Source organism: Piliocolobus tephrosceles, chromosome 5, assembly GCF_002776525.5.
Source record: "Piliocolobus tephrosceles isolate RC106 chromosome 5, ASM277652v3, whole genome shotgun sequence".
Taxonomy (NCBI): Eukaryota; Metazoa; Chordata; class Mammalia; order Primates; family Cercopithecidae; genus Piliocolobus; species Piliocolobus tephrosceles.
Genome location: NC_045438.1, coordinates 153,155,321 through 153,180,203, shown reverse-complemented (window position 1 = coordinate 153,180,203; position 24,883 = coordinate 153,155,321). Strand labels below are relative to the sequence as shown.

The following is a 24,883-nucleotide window of genomic DNA, read 5'->3' as shown; positions in this document are numbered from 1 at the left end:
ATCCTTGCAGCAGCCCTCTGCAGACCCACGGACACCCCCTTCTCTTGTTTAAGCATCTTCCAGATGTGTTTCTTTGTATCGCACTGGGAAGCAATTCCACTGTCTTCCGAGTTTACTGTTGGCCATGTAATTTTGTTTATGATGTTTTTGTGCTGGTGGTTTTTCTTGTGCTCTGCGTTCTGACTCAGGAAGCCCATCTTCTTTTTCTATTTATGGTAATTACTAGAGAGCATTTTATTTTGGCCTGTGGGGTGTGTCCACTGTGTTTCTTTGTGTGGGCATGTATGTTAAAATTGGAAAGTATTCTCTTTGAGGTCAGGGCTTTTGTAAGATGTTCTAAAAAGTTTGTCAAACCCCAACTAGCTCTTAAAACATTTTTGTTTGTGTAATATAACCTGTTTCCTATTCTTATAAGCATTTCTATCATCAACTTTAATGTTAGTAGGAAGAGAAACTGTTTCTCATCGTCATAGATTGACTTTAATTAGTGATTAGTTTCTGGTGATGAGATATATTGAATCAAAGATGGTCTGGTTTTTCCAATCTCTCCTTTCTGCTATTATTCAATAAATGAAGAATCACAACACTGTTTCCTGATACTGGTACGAACACAGTGTTTTTGTGTTGTTGATGGATAAAGACTGAGTTACCTCTGATTCAGGGATTCAGGGTTAATGAGATTTTCCTCATTGAGTTGGAGCAACAGAAGCTTTGAATGGATGATAGCTGATTGATTCTGTGTCTTAAAGCCAGTAGCTGCTCGTTTTATGTTTCAATGAATGAAAACTTGTGTCCACTGTAACCTTTTTATTTTTTCTAAGAATAGTGAATTCTCATTTTCAGAGAATTACTGTTAAGAAAAATGTGTATCAAGCCATTCCTTCTGTGTGCTCTGTTTAAAACAGCTGGTTTCCTTAGTTACAAAGGTTTCCCTTCTTTCTCCCTAAGTTAGTTACTAAGCTTTTAACACGTACCAGTCTTGATGTTAAGCAGTTGTCGGAATATACATTATTTTAATGCCATGAGGCTGATTTGGGAGGTGGCGGGACTGAATTCTAGAGCAGCCATTCTGAGTTTCTGAGATCTCTGGCACAGGCCATACCCCGACCAGTTAAGTCAATGTGAGGGTGAGGAAATCATTAGGTGGTTTCCAGGGCGGCCATGCCTGACCACTAGTATTCTAGGAGTGTGCTCCCAGTGAGTGCTGCACAAGCTTGAACACAAACCACCAGCAATGGCGATAAGAAGACTTGTTAGAAAGATAGGAATGTGGCCTTCCAGGAAATGCAGTGAAGAATGTTTTAGGGAGAATCTTTGCTTCAGGAGCTCAGGGTTTATGGAAGAAGAAATTCAAACCACAGTGTGTAGGTACAGCAGCAGGGCGTGACTCACAGGTTGGTAAAATAAAAACTTTTCTGAGTGGGAATGGTTTTCTGCAGTTTCCCTACAAGTCATAGGGTTTACTCCTTTGGATGTTGCGCTGCTGTATACTGTCCCGGCAGCTTTTTTGACTGTACCTCCCGCCCCTGATGTGACATCCAGAGGTTGCTCTTCTGGGTTCTTCCTGGATTCATTGACTGGAGAGAAAATTCATTTCACTGCCACACACATCTTTCTGATTTGCAGCCGCCTGAAACCTGAACAGTCTTGGTGTTGCTCAGGAGAGTATCATGACTATATTTTTAGCTACCCGCGTGGGCAGGCCCTAGGCCAGTGTCACTTGACTCACTCGGCCTCTGCATTTTTCTTATTTGCATTAAAAGCCTAAATATAAATAAGGCTATCTGTGGTAGGGGTGGGGGTGTGTGTTAGAGAGGCAGATGGGGTTGATTGTAACCTCAGTGGGTATTAGAATTTCCTCACCAGCAGTGATGGATGGATTTCCTTTTTTCTTTTTCTTTGAGATGGAGTCTCAGTCTGTCTACCAGGCTGGATTGCAGTGGTGCGATCTCTGCCTCCCGGGTTCGAGCAGTTCTCCTGTCTCAGCGTCCCAAGGAGCTGGGACTACAGGCACCTGCCACCACGCCTTGCTAATTTTTGTATTTTTAGTGGAGACGGCATTTCACCTTGCAGGCCAGGTTGGTCTTGAACTCTTGACCTCAAATGATCTACCTGCCTCGGCCTCCCAAAGTCTTGGGATTACAGGTGTGATGAATTTCTAATTCCTCCCCTGTTACATTAGCAAAACCTCATCTCATGACTTAGGGCTTGTGATGTCAAATGTAGATTTTCAGAGAATGGCTCTTGAGTTAATTTCTCTTTCTATCCGATACTCTTCTGTGTTAGTCGTTCTTTATATTGTATACATTTCTATTTTATTCCTTTATAGTATTTATTTTATTTTATTTCATTTTTGAGACTAAGTCTCACTGTGTAGCCCAGGCTGAAGTGCAGTAGCACGATCTCTGTTCACAGCAACCTCTGCCCCCTGGGTCCCGGTTCAAGCAGTTCTCCTGCCTCAGCCTCTCAGTAGCTGGGATTACAGGCACATGACACCGTGCCCAGCTAATTTCTGTATTTTTTTTATAGAGATGGGGTTTCACCGTGTTGACCTGGCTGGTCTTCAACTCCTGACCTCATGATCTGCCCACCTCCCAAAGTACAGGGATTACAGGAGTGAGCCACTGTGCCCGGCCTATTTATGTATTTTTGTGAAACAGGGTCACATTCAGTCGCCCAAGCTGGAGTGCAGTGGTTCGATCAAAGCTCACTGTAACCTCAGAACTCCTGTGCTCAAGCGATCTTCTCACCTCAGCCTCTGGAGTGGCTTGGACCACAGAAATGTGCCATCATGCCTAATTTTAAATTTTTAGCTTATTTAAAATTTTTGTTGTAGAGATGAGAGTCTCTTGCTATATTGGCCAGGGTTGTCTTGGACTCCCAGGCTCAAGCAGTCTTCTTACCTTAGCCTCCCAATCTGTGAGAATTACAGACATGAGCCACTGCGCCCAACCTAGTCGTTATATTTTAAAGCGTCATTTTCCCAAAGGTTCTGAAAACCTTGTTAGCCAAAAAAAGGCACAGCGAGGTCTGCCAACCTTGACTTGGATTCACTCTTGACTTTTAAATCAATACGTAAAGACTTTTGTTTTGTTTTGTTTTTTGTTGTTTTGCTCTTCAGTAAATTAGGGCACCTAAATTTAGATTGTGAGTTTCAATTAAAACCACCCAACTATATTCATGTCTCTGGAATGAACTGATATTTTCTCTAGGGCCTGTAACAGGTAACAACACATTGAAAAATTCAGTGGAGGTGACTCCATTTACTGAGATGAAAACCTTTGGATGTATTGCTGTTTCACGCACTCCACATCTAGTCTGTCAGCCTTCTCTTGGCCCAGTCTTGTTCCAGAATATAACCAGTTGTCAGTCTTTTGCACCAACCTGGTCCTCATCTCTTGTACAGGTAACTGCCTCAGCCTCCCTTGTTTTTCCACACCACCATCCCCCGTGATTTACCCTCAACACTGCAGTCAGTGCTCAAAGTCTGCTACTTCTTTGCTCCCAAGTCTCCAGTGGTTTCCCATGTAGAGCAAATTTGTTATTTTCCCCACTTCCTCCTCTATCCTTTCACACGCATCACCCGAAGTATAAATGGTAAATTTCTACATACATCCACTTTGCTTATAACACATCTTGTATGATTGAAAATTGTAAAGATAGGAAGAATTGTAACTTTGCTTCTTGATAGCCATATTTGCATTCCCTAGCAGCTTTAACTTAAAATGAGGTTGTATGTATGCCATGCCACCTTTTTTTTGGGGGAGGGGGTGATCAGTCCTCATGGCTTCGGGTAAGCATGAATTTCTTCATGAAACCCCCAAACTGCCACATTATTCCAGTGTTACAGAGCTAAACATAACTGCAGGAAACCTCATTCTGCATAAAGGAAGAAACGTTGGAACTGGCTGGGATGCACGGACCAAAGAAAAGGTTCAGTTTTGTTTAGGTAGGTGAAACAATGGTGATTGTTGCAAAGTATTGTTAGAGATAGTTACATCTTGTCTTTGGAGGGGGAACAATCTTTTTTTTTTGAGATGGAGTCTGGATCTGTCTCCCAGGCTGGAGTGCAGTGGCGCGATCTCAGCTCACTGCAAACTCTGCCTTCTGAGTTCAAGTCATTCTCCTGTCTCAGCCTCCGGAGTAGCTGCAACTACACGTGTACCAGCATGCCCCGCTAGTTTTTGTATTTTTAATGGGTTTCGCCATGTTGGCCAGGCTGGTCTTGAACTCTTGACCTTAGGTGATCTGTGTGCGCTGCCCGTGTCCCCTCCGCCCCCAGCCTCCCAAAGTGCTGGGATTACAGGCATGAGCTGCCGTGCCAGGCCTGGAAGAGGAGTAATTTAACTTGTCGAAAATATATCAGTTTAAATGTTATTGAGGCCTTGTCCCGGGGTTACATAGGATCATGGATTCTTTGCAATACTGAATGAACAGCCAGCCTTAGGTCATTAAGTGAAACAGACATAGCTGGTAAATCAAGACTTGTTTGTTTCTAGGTGCCAACACATTGGTATGAAAAAGAATTGAGAATGGACTTTTAATCTTGTCTTTTGAGAAAGGCAGCTCTGTTTCCTGTAGCATTACTATTGAAGTCATGATTAGTATGCAGTTAGTAAACACTGGCATTTGTTTGGACATGGGGTCTGAAGATGAGAGCTTTTGCCCCTATGAGATGCTCATACCTTATCAATTAGGGATGTTGGTAGTTGTGTGGAAATTAAAGCCTGTAAGGGAAGTTAGACTGATGATAGGTCTTTATGGGCTCTGCAGGGAAATCCAGAGATTTCTTCTGCAGATTCTGGGGAGGCATGGAAAGGCTTCAGTAGGGGAAGTAGTGACAGGGGTGGAGTCATTGCAGTGTAGCTGTGTTTGTAGAGAAAGAACGTGGGAAAGGTGGTTGGAATTGGGATTAGTTGGTGGTAGAGACATTTTAGATTTCTTCTCTTTGGAAAGAAATGAGATTTCTGTTTTAAATATGTATCCAAGGAGTTGAGAGGCAAATGTCAACAATGAGAAAGAAAGTGCCAAGTCCAGTTTAGGTTTCTAGACCGAAGCAGCCAGGAGGGTGGTGTGGAGAGGGTTGTGGTGGGGAGGGAGGAGATTGTCAAGAAGATGATTTAGTAGTCATCGGTGTTTAGATTATGATTGGAGATAAGGGGAGGTCAGAAGAATCAAACTTGAAGGTGGTGGGGGTGATGAAACAGCAGAAAAGGTATTTTAGTGTGGCAGGAAAACCAGGGGAGAGTCCGGTTGCCAATAAAAAGTTTGTGTTCAATTTGGCAATTACAGTGTTTCTCATGGCAGTGAGAACAGATTTCCTGGAAGACTAGGATGAAAGTTGAATACACTGTATGTCTGGTGTTCGAACACCAGCACTTCTCACATGTAATCCCCGAACCAGCAGCATTAGCTACACCTGGGAGAATCTCAGTGAAAGGCTGTGCACAGTGTGTGTTCACAAGCCCTGTGTTTCTGATGTCTGCTCAAGTTTGACACCATTGCCTTAGATAATTTTTGTTTTACACATGAGCCACTGTAAGATTCACAGAATTTCAGAATTGGAATCCAGGCTTCTTTGTACCTCTCACTCACTGTTCTCTTTCCACCTGCTACCTGTTTCCCTGTGTTGTGTCTTGGAATGGCTTTCAAGTGCCTGCTGTGTGCTGGACTCATTGCTATGTCACAGGAACATAAAAGGCTAGTAAGACACAGACTAGTCAGGATGTGATCTGTACTACTTCACACCTCTGAACCTCAGTTTCAGAATTTAAAAATGTTTGTGTAATAAGTATGCTAGTTGTAAAATGTGGAAGAGAATATGTACAGGAAATGTGTGTGGCCTGTCGCTTGGCGGACACACGTTATTAGTGGGAAATGCTGTTTTTAGGGGAAATGGGCATCAGAATGGTTTCTGGAGACCCATATCTATAATGAAAGGGTGCCAAACCCAGGGTGGTTATTAATTATTGGAAGGGCTGGAGGACACAGGAAGGGGTTAAGGCGTGAGACACCTTCACCTGTTTCTGGAAAAAATAAGGCAGTATGTCAGTTTATGTCAAGTCCAAGGACGGAGTTTATTTGTAGACTTTCTGTTAGTGTGGAAATTTGCATAAGATAGACAAAAATAAATGGGTGGTTTGTAATGTAACATGACCAGAGATAACCAGTCTTGTGACAATATACGTATACTTCTGCTTATTTCCTTGCTGGGGTTAGGGTGGAGTAGTCAGTCAGGCACTGATCTCATAAAATGATCCCCCGGCAGTGCCCTGGGTCCTGGTGGAAGGAACAGCAGCACTGACTCCTAGCCATCGCCCACAGGTCCATAATTCTAACCAGCTCTGTGAGTAAGGGGCAACCGTGAATCAGATCAAGCTGGTTTGGGCCACCCTGTGGGTACTTGGAGACTGGCTGGTGGAAAGGACTGGCTTTTGTCTGGCCTTAATCCCGGAGGCTTTATTTTGTAGTGGTTTCCTTAGAAAAGGATTTGAAGGCACAGGAAAACAGAGTGTCTTCAAGGCTTTGCAGACAGACTTTACTTCATTTTCAGAATGTCATACAGGTTTCCTGCAAAACCTCTAGAGGCCAGATGTGGCCCGCAGGATTGGAACCACTTCCAGCCAGGAGAGTTGTATGAGTGGATGTCTACACTTTGAATCGTTCTTGCCTGCTTTAGACACGAATTTTCTTGTGAAAGGTTTCTTGTCTCCCACGGTTTTCTTGCTAAATGGAGTAACGCATAAGGCACATACTTTGAAGACTCAGGGATGTAGTAAAATGCACTGTCGCATAACACACAATGTCAATTGAAACCCCTATCCAGTTAACACAGGTATGTCAGTGCTGTCCAAAAGAACTTCTTGTGATGACGGAAGTCTTCTGTAGCTGTGCTGTCCATTGACAGGTGGGGGATTGTGGCCATTGAGTCACTGAAGTGTGACCAGCATGACTCAAGGAGCTTAATTTTAAATTTTAATTGAGTTAATTATAAGTACTTACATGTGACTAGTGGCTACTATATTAGACGGTGCAGATTAGAATGTGGCATTTGGGGATTTTTTGGGCGTCTATTATAATGAACATAAAAAGGCATTAGTGATTAAAAGATCCGAATTTTATAATTTCTTTTTAAATACATTAATGTAAATTCCCAAGGAAATTCTAGTAACATAAATTCCCAAAATGAAGTTATATAGTTGCACACTGGCATTGGTGATGTTGAACTATTTATTTGATTTGATTTTTGAAGACACTGGCCAATCATTTATTTGTAATTTGATTTCCCCGCTGCCACTCCTCCAATGAAGGTAAATTGACAATCCAGGTTTCTGTTAGATGCTGGAAGATAATCCTGCTGTAGATGTTGGGTCTTTTTTGATTACGTTGAAAAAGCGAACTGTCAGATCCAGCACTGCAGGAGGGTTTAATGCCGAGTTGCTTGGTTCTGGCTGCTCTGTTCCCTGACTGCACCCTTTAACCATGAACGTGTGGACGTCTTGCTGCCATGCTGCTGCCTTGACGACGGCGGATGTCTGACATGCTCAGACGCAAAAGAGCTGACTTGGCAGCTGCCCAGCAGATTTTTATAAAGGCTCAGTTGGTGGCCGGAGATTCAGCCTGTCAGAGTTGTGTTATGCAATAAATCGTTTTCAGCAGAAGTTCTTAATCCAATTTCAGCTGTAGCTTTTTTTTTTTTTTAAATAGGCGGTAATCAAAGATAAGTACACATTATTTAATGGGAGTTTGAAAGAAGTAAAACTCTCCTTGCATAAGCATTTTTAGGCCGTTTACTTTAACCCGGGAAGCATGTCTGTCTGAAGAAATTTGCTGCTTGAAGTGCTTTTAATTTAAACCCTAGGCAAGGGAACATCATTCCCAAGTTCAGTAAATAAGTTTATTCTCTTAGGATGTTTCCTGGCCCCTTATTTCCATTTGTGAATGTTACCCAGGCTTCACTTCATTTGAATATTGACAGACTGCTTTTTTCTGGAATTAATTGGAAATTATTAGTACTACTGTTACTTTGTTAAAAGGGAAGAAAAGGTTATTTTAGACAAAGTTGAATTTGTACCTTTCTCATTTTCCTTCATCACCCCCACTCCCATTTTTATTTATACTTAATCTGTGGCAAGAATCAACGTTCCCTCCTAATTTTTTATGGTGCTTTCATTTTTCTCTCAAACTGTTGCTGGAACAGGTTTGGCATATCAGGCGGCTACAAGCTGTTTCAAGTAGGGTGATTTAACAGCAGGTATATGAGAAACACGTTCTGAAAATAAAAGGCATTCATGTACAGGATTCTAGTCATTTATCCCTGAGAGGAGGAAATAGCTATCAATCCTTTCCTTGTCCATGGGCCTAGTTTTTTAGAATGTTTTTTTCATTTGCTATTCAGCTCTGTACAGCTGTTATTCAGATCCACCATCCTTAATCCCATGATACGACATTCCATGTTGGTCCTTTGGGCATTGAAGTCAGGAATAGCACTTCTTTTTCTTTTTGAAAGTAGCCACCTCCCTCCACCTGTATTGCTCTAGCAAGGTGGCGGGGAATAGGATATACACGGGGGGGTTGGGGTTGGCAGCTCATCCAATTGCCTTGTCTTAGCATTTCTGTAAATTTTAATAAAGAGGCTGTGTGTTAGGAGATCTTCCTACCTATGATCCCGAGTGCTCCTTTCCTCGCATCTCCCATGCCCCCGTCAATTCGAAGGCGATTTTTGCATTTCAGCGTTGGTTTTAGGTACTACAGGTTGTGAAGCGCCTTTGATATCCTGTGCCCCTGCCCGGTGGAAGCAGGATTGGGTTTTGCAGCACCTTCCGTAACTGGGCCTAGATTGCCACCTTCTGCCTCTTTATCACCAGGTTGTTATTTAAAACATTGGTGGCGGATCTGAATTCCAACTTTAGAACAGATGTGTGTCACACTTCCAGTCCTGCTATGTCTATGTTATATTTATTTGTTTTATAATATTTATTGTAGTAGCTTTATTTCTGTTTGGTGATATGGTTTAAAAAAAGTCTTTGTGTCATTGTAGGCTTTTTTTGTTTGTTTGTTTTTAATTGATTCAGATCTCCTGGAAGGGGCCTGGTAGAGTTGGTTGACCCATGACCCAGTTTCCACGGGCTGTTTCCCTGTCATTATTACCAGTGCCCTTGATTTGGATAATAAATGACTTGACCACTCTACCTGTGATGCATAAGTGTCTTAGGTAGTTTGCCTGCAAGTGATAGGAAATTAACTATCTTCCATTTTTAAATAGATGTAATTGTCCAAAAATTGATTTTTATTTGATCAGAAATGTGTTTTCCTTTAACCCATGCTTTTTCATCTTTGTTTCCTTCTCCCAAATCAAGATGGCCTGAATTTGAAACCATAATAAAAAACCAAGGTATGAACATATTGCATAACGACGGTTTGCCAATTCTAGGCCAGTAATAGAAAATTCCTACCCCTCCTCCCACTTCTATCCCCACTACTGCTAATAGTATTTTTTTCATACATTATTTACATTAAGCCTCTAAAAACCAATAATTTTAATTTTGCTTTTACCTAGGAGTCATTGTCAGTTACATATTTAACATTTCTGGCTACTAATACGTTTCTGAGTTTTGAAATTTTACTTCCTGATCTGGCATCTGCCATGGACTGACTACCAATGCCACATTTGTGTCAAGACACTGGAATTTCTCTCTAAGAAATAACTTAAGAAGTTTCATGATTACTCCCTTTCTCCCATGCCTTTGAATCTAAAGGGAGAAAGTGGCAGTGTGGACCTTATACTAAAGGAAGGCTGAGCAGAGAAATCATGATTATTGAATGCAGGTGGTGCTGAGCTCAATGCCCAGCAGTGAGCCCCCAGGAGAGGTTTGCTGTTAGTACATTCATGATGGAGTTTTCAAGTCTTTCCAATCTTTCTAGGTGACTCCAAGTATTAGCCTCTGGGTGGCACCCGTTCTGTGAGCTTTACTGACCTGGATGTCCCTGTTTTATTGCCCTAATGTACTTGAGTCCTCTTGAGATTTTCAGCGCCCATATGTTTGAAGAGTTGGCTATCACTGGAGAACAGCAGCCTATAAAGGCTTTTTCTTGGTGGGTGAGCCAACCAACCTTGACAGATTACAAGAACTCTTGGTGTAGCTAGATACTATATCAAAACAATCTAGTTTTTAAAAGTGTGGATCATGTACCTTCTTGTCTTGTAAAGCAGTTCATTAACCTGGTCTGAATACAGCTTGATTATGGACACATAGCTTTCTGTCCGTGGCCTGTACAGGGTTTTAATTTTATGTTTGTTGTTTTTTGTCTTTCAAATAAGTAGAGGAGAGCATCACAGGAAAATAAAATTGTATCACTGGGAGCTGTGCTTTTTTTGGTTGGATTGGGTCCTTCATTTGGTTCTTGTTTCACGGTGCTGCAATACTTTTACTTATTTCCTCCCCATCCCCGCAAAGAAACAGTCATCATGGAGGGTATAGTTAACTGCAAGCTCATGAGATCCTGCAGTGTAATGAGACTGTGCATGGAAATAGAATTGTCTTCTTATATGTGTTGGATGTCTTCTGGAGGATTATTCACATGTTTGAATGTATATTTAATTCTGGTTGTTGGGTTTTAAAGAGAAGTCATTCCAAGTTGAGTAACCAAAGGAGGAGGGTTTGAGGGACAGTGTCACATAAGGAATGATTAAAGGAACTAGCATTACTTAGTGCCATACCTTTTGGGTGTTTTCCCCTGTGCTGTTTGATCACTGAAGAGGAATCAGAAGAAGATTTCTCAGGGTATATTTTTATAGACACCTGAATTCTGACAGTAATACTGGCCACACGAGATGGACGTTTGAAGCATTCGTCTTGGAGGTTTCATCTTTTCTTTCTGATGGAATATGGGCACAGGATGGGGTCCCATTTTGCAGAGCAGAGCTTCTGAAACTTGAGTGTGTATAGGAATCACCTGGGCATCAGTGCAGATTCTGAGCCCCTAGATCTGGATGGGACCCAGGAGTCTACATTTCTAACAGGCTGCGGTTAAGGTACAGGTGGTCTGTGGGCCACAACTTGGAGTTCCAAGGCTGTGGAAGGATATGTTGAATCTCTAGCCTGGACAGTTAGCTGTGGAGAGTTGTTCCGTGGTGTTGTCTGATAAAAGGCATGTGATGCTGTCATGCACTTACTTTCTGAGCTCTGGCATTGTATGTATCTATTATAGAACTTGGAGCAGTGAGGGATTCTGTTCTCCTTTATGCCTTTTAGTAAAAAGATTCAGAGTCTAGGTTAGAGAGAAACATATCCTTCCATATCCTTGCAACACCAAGTTCTGGCCCACAGACCACCTGTATCTTAACCACTTGGCATAATGCTTTTTACTAATTCTAGGAAAAAATATTATACCATATACAAGTTTGATTCCTGACCAATTGCTATTTTTGATAAGAAATTCTATTATTTGCAAAAGTGGCAATAATCCTGCAGTTTAAAAGGAGCCATCACTTTTCCTCTAAAGGGCGTATTCCTGTGTCCTCTATATTAAGCTGACAGTAAAGCAGAGTGGATGGGGCGCTTGCTTTTGGGGGCCATTTCAGAGCGGGCCAAGAAGAGATCTAATTTTTGTGCTGCGCTGTCAAACCCTGACTGATTCCTCCTGCTGGGGAGCCAAGAGGCCTGAAGTGGTTTACAGAGGGCCAAGAGGATAATTTGGATTTTCAGACAGTGAGGTGCAAATGGGATACTAGTTGACTTAAACATATGATTGGGAATGAATTATTGGATTTAGAGGGTGAGGCAAGAGCATCATGAGAGATTGCTGGAAATATAGGAGAAGGAGTCTGAACAGATGTGGTAAATAGGGTAGGAGAAGAGTAGCTGGAATAATTGGTCAACATTTAGCAAAAGGGAGCATGACAGAGTTGTTATGTATAGAAGACCATGTGGATGTGTGGACATCTGGAATGGCACTTTTTCTTGCAGGGCACACTGCAGAGTGGCTGAGGGAGGAGTGTTAGCAGCCACTGTGGAAGAAGGATGTCTCCACTAGGACACCAGCCTCTGCTGAGAATCAGAGGTGTGGCTGAGCTCTTTGGGATTTCTCTCTTTGGGGAGTGTTTTATGAGGATAGCAGTGTGGCTTCCGGCACTGGATGTTAGACACTGAGATTAGACACTGGCAGGGCAAGTAGGCGTAAATAGATGTCAGTGGGAACAGTGAGACTGAGCTGCGTTGACTTTCTAATTGATTCCAGAAGTATTTATTCAGCTCTTACTATATCAGGCATGGTTTGGGAGCTGGGATACAGTGGTGAACAAGAGAAATGATTTCCTTGCCCCATGGTTAAATGGCTAATTAAATAAGATAGCTATTGAGAAAGAAAATGGAAAGGAAGCTCTGTATTGGGTGTATGAGTTTGCTTGACCTCTGATGATAGAGTTGTATCTGGGCTGGGTTTTTTTTTTTTTTTTTTTTTTTTTTCAGACTTGCTGGAGTGTGCAGTGCCGCTATCTCAGCCCACTGCAAGCTCGGCCTCCCGGGTTCAAGCCATTCTCCTGCCTCAGCCTCCCGAGTAGCTGGAACTATAGGTGCTCGCCACCATGCCCAGCTAATACTTTGTATTTTTGTTTTGTTTTGTTTTAGTAGGGACGGGGTTTCACCGTGTTAGCCAGGATGGTCTCGATCTCCTGACCTCGTGATCCGCTTGCCTCGGCCTCCCAAAGTGCTGGGATTACAAGCATGAATGACCGCGCCTGGCCATATCTGGGCTGTTTTTAAGAGCGTTCAGTACTGGTTGATCCTGAGTGAAGAATGATATAGCCAAAGCAGAGTTAGCATTAAACTGGAAGGCTGTTTCTTCTGGCCTTCCTCTCCCGCATCTTGGATAGGTTGAGTGTAGGCACACCTTTGCTGTCTGCATCTGGGGTTCTGCTAGAGGGGTATAAGGTTAGGATGATTCCCCCATGACTCTACAATTGGGAAAGGCAGCTTAATTGGGACTATTTGGAATTACTACCTACTGGTCTATCTCTTGTGAACAGCACAGAGTCAACTCATTTACTAGATTTATGTCTGGCATCAGCATTGAGGGAGCAGGTGACAAGTCTCAACCAGCACTGTAGATTACAAAAGAATGCTAGTGTGTTGTGTGTGTTTTAAGTTTGAATTTTAATGTGTAGCATTTGAAACCCCATAATCTGCGTCATGGATTTGCTTCTCCTGTATTTAAAATAGTTTCTAGGTGTAATGAAGCTGCTTGTGTCAGTAACTGAACCTTAAATGCACTTCCTTTGCTGCAGTTTTCATCTCACATGGTTTATGTTTTAATTAGACAGTAGTTGTAGGGGAATAATTCTCTCAACTGGAAGCTGAAGTCAGGGTGAAGGCACCAGCCTGCACGGGATGTAATAAATCGCCATGGGAGTTTTACATTGAAAGCTATTTTGGGGCCTTATAATTTATAAACTGTGTACATGTAGGAAATAATAGTTTATCATCTCACGTCATTGTTTGTTGTGGAGATTCGAACAATAAGAGTAAGAGCCTGATGGTGATGAAGAGAATTCTGTCTGACAGCCTTTATGAATAGACTGAGGCTGTTGAAGAGGTGGATTTCAGCCTAATAAGCATTAACTCCTCCTGCAGTTAACACTATCATTCAGTTGCAGCTAATGTATTAGGAGAGCTTTCTTGCAAACCCAAGGGAGTTGCTGTAAAGATTAATTCAGCTACATCATGCTTTTCATGTGTTGTGGTGTCAAGTCAGGCATTTTACTGAGGTTAGTTATTTGGGTTCCTGCATTTTTCTGGTTTTTAATCATTTGATTGGGAGGGTCTCCAGTGACCTACACTCAGTAGCAGGTTAGAAATCGTGTTTCTGTTGTTAGGTTGAGGCAAGGTTTACTGGCTTCTGTTAGCCTTCATGTCCGAACCCTGACCCCTACCCTGGTCTGTGGGTGTCTTGCTGTCTTGGGGAAAACAGTGCCTTCTTCTAGAGGCACTGCCCAGCAATCGGAAATCTCAGCCTGGCAGGCATCTGTGAGTGGAGGATGTCAAGGAGAAGGTAGGAATCCTAGTTCTCTTAGGCCTTTCTTCCTCTTGCTGTAGAAGATGGAGAATTACTCTCATTCTAGGAAATCCTTGAAGCTTAATGAAAGTGCAGCTTAAGTTATTTAGGGCTTAAGAGTATCCATGTGGTTGGATTTCTAAAACGAAGTTTGTATTTATGCAGAGTATAGGAATGTAAGTGCTGGAGGAGACCTCAGATCATCTAGACTTCTCATTGAATCCCATGAAAGTTTTCCCTGATCCTTCAGTGTTAGGGAGGAAAAACCAATTCTTTTGTATAAACTGGTAAAACAGCAGACTGCCCATGAGATATTCGGCCTTCTCCTTGAACAAAGGGAACCTGAATAGCCAAAATACCCAAAATCATGATTTTACCTGGGATATTAATGTTTTTATTATAATAATAATAATTATTATTATTTTTAGACAGAGTTTTGCTCTGTCTCCCAGGCTGGAGTGCAGTGGCATGATCTCAGCTCAGTGCAACCTCTGCCTCCTGGGTTCAAGCAATTCTCCTGCCTCAGCCTCCCGAGTACCTGGGACTACAGGTGTGTACCAACGCTCCCAGCTAATTTTTGTAGTTTTTTAGTAGAGACAGGGTTTCACCATGTTGACCAGGATGGTCTCAGTCTCTTGACCTTGTGCTCCGTCTGCCTTGGCACTCCTCCCAAGGTGCTGGGATTACAGGTGTGAGCCACTGTGCCCGGCCGTTTTTCTTATTCTTCTAAGGCCCAAAGTATCTGTGCTCAAATGCTTCCTTTTCTTTTCTTTTCTTTTTTTTCCTTTTCCTTTTCCTTTGTCTTGTCTTTTCTTCTTCTTTTTTTTTTTTTTTTTTTTTGAGACTGAGTCTTGCTCTCTCGCCCAGGCTGGAGTGCAGTGGCACCATCTCAGCTCACTGCCACCTTTCTGTCTAGGTTCAAGTAATTCTCCTGCCTCAGCCTCCTAAATAGCTGGGATTTCAGGCGCGTGCCAACATGCCTGGCTAGTTTTTGTATTTTTAGTAGAGATGGGATTTCACCATGTTAGTCAAGCTAGTCTCGAACTCCTGACCTCGTGATCTGCCCATCTCGGCCCCTAAAAGTGCTGGGATTACAGGCATGAGTTACCGCGCCCGGCCTGCTTTCATTTCTAAAATGAACTTTTGTAAAATGCGTAAGTCTTTGATGTTGGTGTGTGAATGTAAGTCCTTCTTAGATTAACAGTGTACAGATAGCTACAGAAGAGAACCTCTCAATATCCTTAGCCATGTGAATCATCATCTATTAATAAGAACTGTAACGACTTAATCTTGCTGGTTCTTTAAACATGTATCTCTTCTCATTTACCTTGCTTTAGTGACTGTTGTCAACCATGTCTGTCTTTCTACCTCTTGCTCTGCCTCAAGTCCCTGTATAATTTTTTCTTCCCTCTTTAGTGCTGTCTTTCTTTATATCTTTATGACTGGAATTGCTGGAATAGTCTCTGGGCTGGCTATTCGTTTTTGGTCATCTCTGCATTCATTCTGTTCATTCTTAAGAACTTGTATTTGATCTGGAGCAACAGACATGAGGTTGCCAGTTTGAAATGAGACCTTCAAGATCTGTGATTAATGTGTACATTGCCTCCTTCTGCAGTAATCTCTCCTTTTATTTGGGATTCTTTTACTTAAGGGGCCAATGCGGATCCAATTCCATGTCTTCTGACTGGACTGTAAATTTCTGGAATGCGCGGCACCTATATCTGCTATATCCTTTGAACTCCCAAGGGAGACGGCAACATTTTTAAGAATTCCGCACATATTTGTATTGCAGTGTACATTCTGGCATTGTTCACTTTATAAAACTCAAGTAAAATGATTCATTATCCTTCTAGTTGTGGGTATAACAACACCTTTTTCTGAACTTTGTCAGAAATGTAAAACTGTATTACTAGTTGATGAACATATTTGGGTTTGGGGCGTATAAAGAAGTGAAATGGTTGTGTGTTGCTTTCATTCTTTTTAACAGCCTGTGGATTCACTTTTGTTCAAGGCCTATTCAGAAAGGTCATTGTCCCTTTACCTTAAGGGTGTAATTCTGACCTTCTGAACTGGGTCGTGGTCCCACAGGACTTGTTTGGCAGTTCCTTTACAATGAAGTTTATTTTGACTCTGAATATTGGCTTGCTTTCTATTCAGTAACTCGTCTCTTTTCTTATGTTTCTCCAGGATGACAGTGATGGGATTCCGTGGTCAGAAGAACGGGTGGTACGTAAAGTCCTTTATTTGTCTCTGAAGGAGTTCAAGAATGCCCAGAAGAGGCAGCATGGGGAAGGCCTTGCTGGGAGCCTGAAAACTGTGAATGGTGAGTTGAGTCTTGGAATATCGCGTTGGAATGTACGATATCTCTGGGCATGGACTTGCTTCTGAATTGGATGTGTTCTGGCAGCTTGTGCTTCCTAGTCTAGGCAGCTAAGGGCAGTGTTTGGGCTAGGTGAATCCGCACTCCGGACATACTATTGGGTTTATAGACTTATTTTTATGTTCCGCGTTATATAATGGAGAAAATACCTTAGTCTGTTCTGTAGGTCCTGTCTTGCTGGTTTTTCTGTATGTATATGTCTTTCCACACTGGTATGTGAGCAGAACTCTGACGATCTTGCTGAAATGTGGAGTCTTTAGTTCTTGTTCCCAGGTTGTATAGGAAATAGCCTAAGTCTTTCTGTCTACTGCTTTTCCTGCTCTCTGGCTCAACAGCTTTCTCATCCCTTCTTCCTTCCTTGCTGGGCAGGTTCCTGCAGTGGGACAGCTTTGCATACCTCTAGAAATGTGCTTCTTCCTGTATGGTTATCACATGACTCCTTGATGCCTGAAAAGAAACTTGTTCCTATCTGAGTTTGTTCTCATGTCTGTTTTGAACAGGGTTCGTAGGGTGCAGATGAAGTCATCCAACAAAAAGTATCTGAGGACAAACATTTGCTTGTAGTGTACTATTTTATTTCAAGGGAATGCAGTGACATTCTGTAACCTTCTTGTGCACTGCTCAGGATTACAGTTAAAGTGAATGAATTGACCATGTTTTGGTTTATGCTTCCTTGGGGGCAGGGAAACGAGAAAGAGCAGGTTCTATTCTTTTTTGAGAGCTGTGGCTCTGGTCTTAGGAGAGTCATCACATATGGGGTACTTGACAGTTTGTCAGGGTGCAAAAGGACAGGTTCACCATGGCTTCCAGTTTTTCCCCCACCACCTTAGTTGTAAGGTGAGTTGTCTGGCAGCCTCCTGTTGGAACTAGTGCTCACAGGCACTAGTGCACAGCAGTACCTGTTTACTGCTCTGTTTCTGTGGGGCCATGGCAGAATTTCCTGAGATGACCTCTCTGAACTTCACCATTCACCCTAGTTGTGCTGTCTCCTTCCACTGTTGCGTGACTTGAAACAAGAGCCTCTGTCCACCCTCCCGGGTTTTCTTTCTTATGGGTGACTTGCCTTTGTAGGTCAACCATTAAGGCCATAGTGGCTCAGTCATGTGTGCGTCCCTCAACAAATCTCAGCCAATATGTATGGGAAAGGCCTATTTTGAGTAGTACCATTATTTTGCAGAAAACAAAATAAGTTGTGGAATCTATTGCCATAGCATCTAATTTAGACCCTCATAGCTGCTTTCCTAAAAGGCACTCTGCCTTGTTATGTGGGTCTTCAGCAGATAGGAACCCTAGCCATTCGTTGCTTGTAATACAGTAAACTAAAAACCTTGTGTCTAGTTGGAGAACATTAGATGTTATATATGTATAGTTTGTGTTTTTTGTCATTGATTCTCGTTGAATGTAGCTTCTTGCTTGATTGAATGTGGGGGGTTGGGTATGACGGAAAATATCACTTAATCCTAGAGTTTAGAGTGACTTTAGATGACTACTCTGCTGTTAGATTGTATGGTTGTGATGCTCTCCCAGTACTGTTCAGGAGTGGTGTAATGCCCTAGTGTTTCTTGGAATTGCCAGCAGTGGAAACAAAAACATCCATATTTTCTTAACTGGGCAACACCAGCTTTTAGAACAAGAAGTTAGCCAGATGTCTGGGATTTACTAAAGGTACAATTTGAGTAAATAACAAAAACTAAAATATGTCATTCCAGAAGCAGCCAGTGCTGTCAGCCAGTTGGCCAAATGTAGGTTTAGCTCTGGCATTGTCGAGGGCTTGATGATACTGGGGAGAAAATCTAAGTTGGCAAAGTTGCCCCCATTGGAATCACTGAAGTCTTTTTATTTATTCAGGCACCACCTTCATAAAGGAAGGTTAGTTTTTTGTCATGGTGGCACATGCCTCTAGTCCCAGCTAGTCAAGAGGCTGAGATAGGAGCATCACTTGAACCCAGGAGGTCAAGGCTGCATTGAATTATGTTCACACCACTGTATTCCAGCCTGGGCAACAGAGCAAGACTTTCTCTTACAAAATCATTATTTTGAAGGCAGCTACCATGTTAAACAAAGTGTGCTTTCTTATTTTGGGGTGCTACTTGGAATCACAGGAAACCAGAATTGGTATCATGGGAAGAGCTTCTCTTCTGTAGGTGTTTTGGGAGCATGATCCAGGGAAAGCTCAAACAGTAAGGAGCAACCAAGACTTTTGGGCTGGTGAGGTTGGGAGTAGGGGTGGTTGTAACTGCAAGCTGTGTTGTGCATATATATATATAGACATGTGTGTCTTTGTGTGTATATGCGTGTATGTGCATGCATGCTCTGCTGAAAATTCCCTTTAGTTTGAATGGGTACTTTATCTATAGTCAGCCGTCACTCATGTTCTATCCCATAGAAACACTTCCTAAATGTGAAATGAAACCAGAGGATAGGTTAGTGGGAGTGGAAGCAGGGTGTATTAGTTTGTTTTCATACTGCTGATAAAGACATACTCGAGATTGGGAAGAAAAAGAGGTTTAATTGGACTTACACTTCCACATGGCTGGGGAGGCCTCAGAATCATGGAGGGAGGTGAAAGGCACTTCTTACTTGGCGGCGGCAAGAGAAAATGAGGAAGAGGTAAAAGAGGAAACCCCTGATCAACCCATCAGGGTTGTGAGACTTATTCACTATCACAAGAATAGCACGGGAAAGGCCAGCCGTCATGATTCAATTCCCTCCTCCTGGGTCCCTCCCACAACATGTGGGAATTCTGGGAGATACAATTCAAGTTGAGATTTGGGTGGGGACACAGCCAAACCATATCACAGGGGATGGACTATAATGGTGGTGGTGTTTTTGTGAGACAGAATCTCCCCGTCGCCCAGGCTGGAGTGTAATGGCGTGATCTCAGCTCACCGCAACCTCCACCTCCCTGGTTCAAGCGATTCCCTAGCCTCCCAAGTAGCTGGGATTACAGGCATGCACCACCATGCCTGGCTAATTTTTTGTATCTTTAGTAGAGATGGGGTTTTATCATGTTGGCCAGGCTAGTCTCGAACTCCTGACCTTGTGATCTGCCTGCTCCGGCCTCCCAAAGTGTTGGGATTACAGTCGTGAGCCACTGCTTCTGAGCCAGGATGGATAAGTCCAAGCAAGATGTATGTCCTCTCCTCTTCCTTCCCCTCTCCTTTCTTTTTTTGAGACTGAGTCTCGCTCAGTTGCCAGGCTGGAGTGCAGTGGTGCTATCTCTGCTCACTGCAACCTCTGCCTCCGGGTTCAAGTGATTTTCCTGCCCCAGCCTCCCAAGTAGCTGGGGTTACAGATGTGCGCCACCATCCCCAGCTAATTTTTTTTTTTTTTTGTATTTTTAGTAGAGGCGGGGTTTCACTGTGTTGACCAGGAAGGTCTCCATTCCCTTGACCTCGTGATCCACCCACCTCAGCCTCCCATAGTGCTGGGATTACAGGGCTAAGCCACCCTCTCTGACCCTCAATTTTTAATTTTTGTTTTTATTTGGTTAGTTCCCACCCCGTAAGATTGCTTTTCAAATAACAAAATTTGTCCCACTGGTTTGTTCATTTTTAATTGTCACAGAAATTTGTCTGGTGGTAGAGTTTCAGATTGTGCAGTCCAGAGCCATTGCTAGGAGGTGGCATATGATGCTGTCCAAGCAAGTGTGAGAACATGTGCCTTAACCCCAGAGAGGGGTGGGTGGTGGTGAGAGCTTCTGCCTCTGTGTCCTCTTATATGCTTTTGAGCTTGGGGACAGTGACGTGCTTCTGAGAGCCCTGGTGCTTCCATCTGTAAACTGAAAGACCCATCTAACTATGGGGCCTTTATGACTGTTAGATGTAGTAGTGACTTTCTTAAAGTCAAATAGGTATTTACTTCATAGTAGCAGAATTGGAATTGCAGCTCAAGTCCTGTAAGTTTGAATCTAGTACTTTTTTTTGCAAGACAGAATGCATGGAAAGTACATTGGATCTTTGCAACAGGAATATTGAAAAGATGTTTTGTTTTTTCCCATTTCCAGTTTTAAACAGCATTGTTTCTGGATCTTTGATTATTGGAAAATATAATTGGATGATTGGAGGCTTTCCTGGGAAAAATCATTTGTTTTTACTATAATATTTAAAAATAACAGCAGAATGGATTTTACAGAATATTATCTAATTTGAGAATAAAATACACATGACATCTCTTGAATCATTGGCATCCTGGCGTGATGAACAAGCAGCCCTTTGCCCTTAATTTGTGTGAAGGAGGTCGGGTATCTGATGCCTGGGAACAGTGTGTGAACACTGCAGCTTGTATCTGAGCAGGTGAGCCCAGCTGCCCTGGTTCTGCAGGTCTGTGAGTAGTAATAACCCAAGCAGACATAAGATAGTGGAGACCCCTCATTTTTCATGTCATAAAATTCATATTTGCTATCAGTCTTGTTTTTGTGGTTTTACAGTGAGAAGGAATGAATTTTTTTTTTTTTTTTGGCCCTACTATTGGTAGGATATGTGAGTTTTGAACAGCCTCAAGAGTTTTCTGTGTAGCACCCGATGCCATCATTACAGCTTGTTGGTTATTGCTGGGCTTAAGCGTAGGATGGTAAGATTTGCTGATTGTGAGCCTTCTGTCTACTTTCTGTTGTAGATAATGCCACTTTTCATGGATGTAATAAATTGACAAAAGCTTTGGAAAGAACTGGCAGAGGCTGAGACCTTGGCCACTCTTTGAGGGCCCTTGGCCTGCTGGGGCTGAAATTACGAACATTTAAATAATAACATGCTACACAAATAATGAGTACACATAATTACACAGTCAGAGAGGGGAGCTATTAGCTGTATTTGAATTTCATTTGCTTCCTATAAATGTCATCTCAGATCAAGTCCTTTGGCCAGCAAAACACTCTTGATGAGATTTAAGGGACCCTGGATTCATTTCGTTAAATTTACCCCAGGCAGTAGTTGTGATGGCTAACCTACATTGAATTCTCACTGCTTGCCAGTTATTGTTCTAGTACTTTAGCTGTATTTTACTCATATAATCTTCAGAACAAGTAATTTTATAGATGAGGAAACTATATACTACGAGTGGATTAGCAATTTGCCTACACAGCTATTAAGTGGAAGCGTCAGGATATAAGACCAGGCTTTTTAGATCAGAGCTCCCACGCTTTCTGGATTAGAGCTCCCAAGCTTGTAGCCACCCCTTAGATAAGGAGAAGTAATTTTGGATCCTTTCATAAAGATAGCATTCCAAAAATAAGAATTTGTAGGAAGACTTTACTTCTTTAAGTAGCTATTTCTTTGGAAGGAGGTACGTGGAATTTTTATTTTATTTTATTTTATTTTTTTGTCGGGGGCTGGGCAGGGGATGGAGTCTTGCTCTCTTGTCCAGGCTGGAGTGTATAGTGCAATCTCGGCTCACTGCACCCTCGGCCTCCTGGGTTCAAGAGATTCTCCCGCCACAGTCTCCTGAGTAGCTGGGATTACAGGGATGTGCCACCATGCCTGGATAACTTTTGTATTTTAGTAGAGATAGGGTTTTGGCATGTTGGCCAGGCTGGTCTCAAACCCCTGACCTCGGGTGATCTGCCCGCCTCGGCCTCCCAAAGTGCTGGGATTACAGGCATGAGCCACCGTGCCTGGCCGTCAGTAAGTGGAATTTTTCATTGGGAAAAAGAACCTTGGAAGGCATGGCAAATATTTATTAACTGTGTTTCTGGGCTTTATTTATGATTTGTAATTGAATTGATAGAGAGTATAAAACAATGTAGATGGTGAATTGGTTTACTCCTCTCTTCAGTCAGGCACAGATACATCCATTAGTTTCCATTTTCTGTGTTTTTAATACTATTGTCGTTGGGGCTGACTGGAACTCACTGGAGGAATGGTGCATGGATGTTCTGGCAACATCTGCCAATTTGTAGCCAAGGACTAGTATTGGAGGCAGAGATGTAGGACATTCTGTAGCCAACACCCCCTAGGCCCCCTTCAAGAAATATAATTTTGAGCTCTTTTCAGAATCTTTCAGTCATTTCCAAAGATTCTTGATGTGTATGGAATGAAATGTGGGCCCAACTGTGAATTCATTGTTCACAAAATATTTTCACACAAGTCATAAAAATGTATTTGTGAGTCAAAATAAAAAAAAATCAGGTCACATGGTCTGATTTATGTAAGTTTATTTATGGGCCATATTTGAAATGAGTGTCTGGGGTATAAAGTGACTTTCCCTCTACGAAGGGGGGCACCTGTCCCTTCTGTTTTTGCTGGAGACTTTCAGGTCTAGCTGTTCTAGAGATGGTTATCATTATCATGTATTATTATTATTATTATTTTTTTCTGAAGAAAGTGGCTTGTGGGCCGGGCCGGGTGCAGTGGCTCACGCCTGTAATCCCAGCACTTTGGGAGGCTGAGGCGGGCGGAACACGAGGTCAGGAGATGGAGACCATCCTGGCTAACACGGTGAAACCCCGTTTCTACTAAAAGAACAAAAAAAAATTTTTTAGCTGGGCGTGGTGGCAGCCACCTGTAGTCCCAGCTACTCGGGAGGCTGAGGCAGGAGAATAGCATGAACCCGGGAGGCAGAGCTTGCAGCGGGTGCACTCCAGCCTGAGCAACAGATCGAGACTCCTACTCAAAAAGAAAGTGGCGTATGCTTCAGCTTTACCGAAGTGTTGATGTCTGTGTGCTAGTCTCCTCCTCTGCAAGCTGTAGGGAAACCAGCTGCAGCTTCAGTTTTCTCTAACACTCCTGTGTCTTGGCTTCCAGGCTTTTTTCTTTCCTTCTCCTCTGTCCCCTGATGTGAGGACACACTCTGTGTGAAAGAAAGTTGGATGAAATGAAGGACTTCAAAGTTGTTGAACTTATTTTTTGTTTACAAAGCAAGCTACGTTTGTTGTGGAAAGGCACAAAGGCTTGGGCTCCTTGTCTTTCAGCTGCTTTTTTTGATGTAGTGATGTGGGTGGGGCATTTCTCAGATTTTCATTTTGTAAGTGTTGGAGTTTTTGTTATGTGGGAGGCATTGTGGGTATAAAAACTGAGCTCAAGTTGCTTATTTTGGTCTAGTCCTAATACCTTATCTCATCCCTTCTAGGATATCATTGTGTGATGCACCATTATGTTATGTATCAGTAAGCAAGAACAAAACAGTGCTTCCAGTTATCAATGTGGGTCATCTTAATTATGAGATGCATGTTTTAACATGAGAAAAATAGGTGCAACTTAAAAATCTGTGAAGCAGGATGAAATACTGTAGGATAAATGCTTTAACAACCAAATGGGGCCGGGTGCCATGGCTCACGCCTGTAATCCTAGCACTTTGGGAGGCCGAGGTGGGTGGATCATGAGCCTGGCCGACATAGTGAAACCCCGTCTCCACTAAAAATACAAAAATTAGCCAGGCATGGTGGCGCATGCCTGTAGTCCCAGCTACTCAGGAGGCTGAAGCAGGAGAATTGCCGGAACCCGGGAGGGGGAGGTTGTGGTGAGCCAAGATTGGGCCATTGCACTCCAGCCTGGGCAGCAGAGTGAGACTTTCTCTCTCAAAAACAAAAAAACCAAAACACGTGTATGGGTGAGTGCAGGAGGCTAGCAGGGAGGCAGATGATGTCAGAGGCATAGTTCTAAGATGCAGGAAAAGTTTCATAACCATGAACCTTGCAAAGGGGCCTTGAAAGATGCGAGAGTTTTCTGAGCAAGAACTTCGGGTGGGCAGGGGTCAGTAAATATTTGACTGGACTATTTGGTGTCATAATCTAGTGGGACAAATGGCTGCAATGGTCATTTCAGTGGCCAAGTCACTTGTACTGGTCTGACGACAAAGGAGTGGTGTGCAAAATTAAGGACTGCTAGAGCAGGAAGAGCCTTTTTAGAGACATATGTGTCAGACTCATCATTTTACAGATGAGGAATTTTGAGCCTTGATGAGAAGCTTAACTGGAAGGAATGGATCATGCTGAATCCTGATTGGAACCAGAAATCCAATTTAAGTGACAGTGAGGCGCCACGCTTCCTAGTAGGCATGGCTGCTTGCACGCATTTCCTGGAGCGTTAAGAATGGAGGTGCCTGAGGAGGTTAATGTGCTCCTCTTTCGGGTCACTTTGTGCTTGACACCCCCTGCCCCTCTCCTTCTCGCAGCCCGCCTCCTTTGTCAGTTCTGTGAGCTGGGCTCTGTTTCTCTGATTACATCATCATTCCCATCAAATCCTGGACGGCTTTAGGAGGGACACAGCACGCAGGTAGTGTTACCTGGTAGTGGAGTCTGTCTGTGTAGGGCTATAGGGTGGAGGAGGTGGTGTGTGTAGGGAGACAGAAGGGAGGGAGAGCAGTCTGAGCTGGAGTTGGGCCTATTTGCTACCAATTGCAAATTGCTTGTGTCAGCTTTTATAGAAGTTCAGTTTCAAAGAAGTGAGGAAGGCAAATGGATGGAAATTTGTTGTAGTGTAGAATGTTTTTTCTTCTTCCTTGGAAACAGGGTCT

General features: G+C 42.8%; 1 protein-coding gene across 5 annotated transcripts in view; it reads left to right on the top strand.

Annotated features, from left to right (window-relative positions):
- JARID2 (jumonji and AT-rich interaction domain containing 2) overlaps window positions 1–24,883 on the top strand; it is a 277,840-nt gene that overhangs the window by 113,606 nt on the left and 139,351 nt on the right. For 3 of the 5 annotated variants that reach the window (XM_023209817.2, XM_023209821.2, XM_023209816.3), the window contains exon 2: window positions 16,240–16,375. Coding sequence is in view for 1 of the 5 variants with exons in the window: in XM_023209816.3 (XP_023065584.1) it covers window positions 16,240–16,375 (136 nt within the window). In the remaining 4 variants the exon portion in view is untranslated. Of the gene's footprint in view, window positions 1–6,264; window positions 6,347–16,239; window positions 16,376–24,883 lie in introns of those variants that run through there. The other 2 variants (XM_023209819.2, XM_023209818.2) reach the window with 1 other exon arrangement.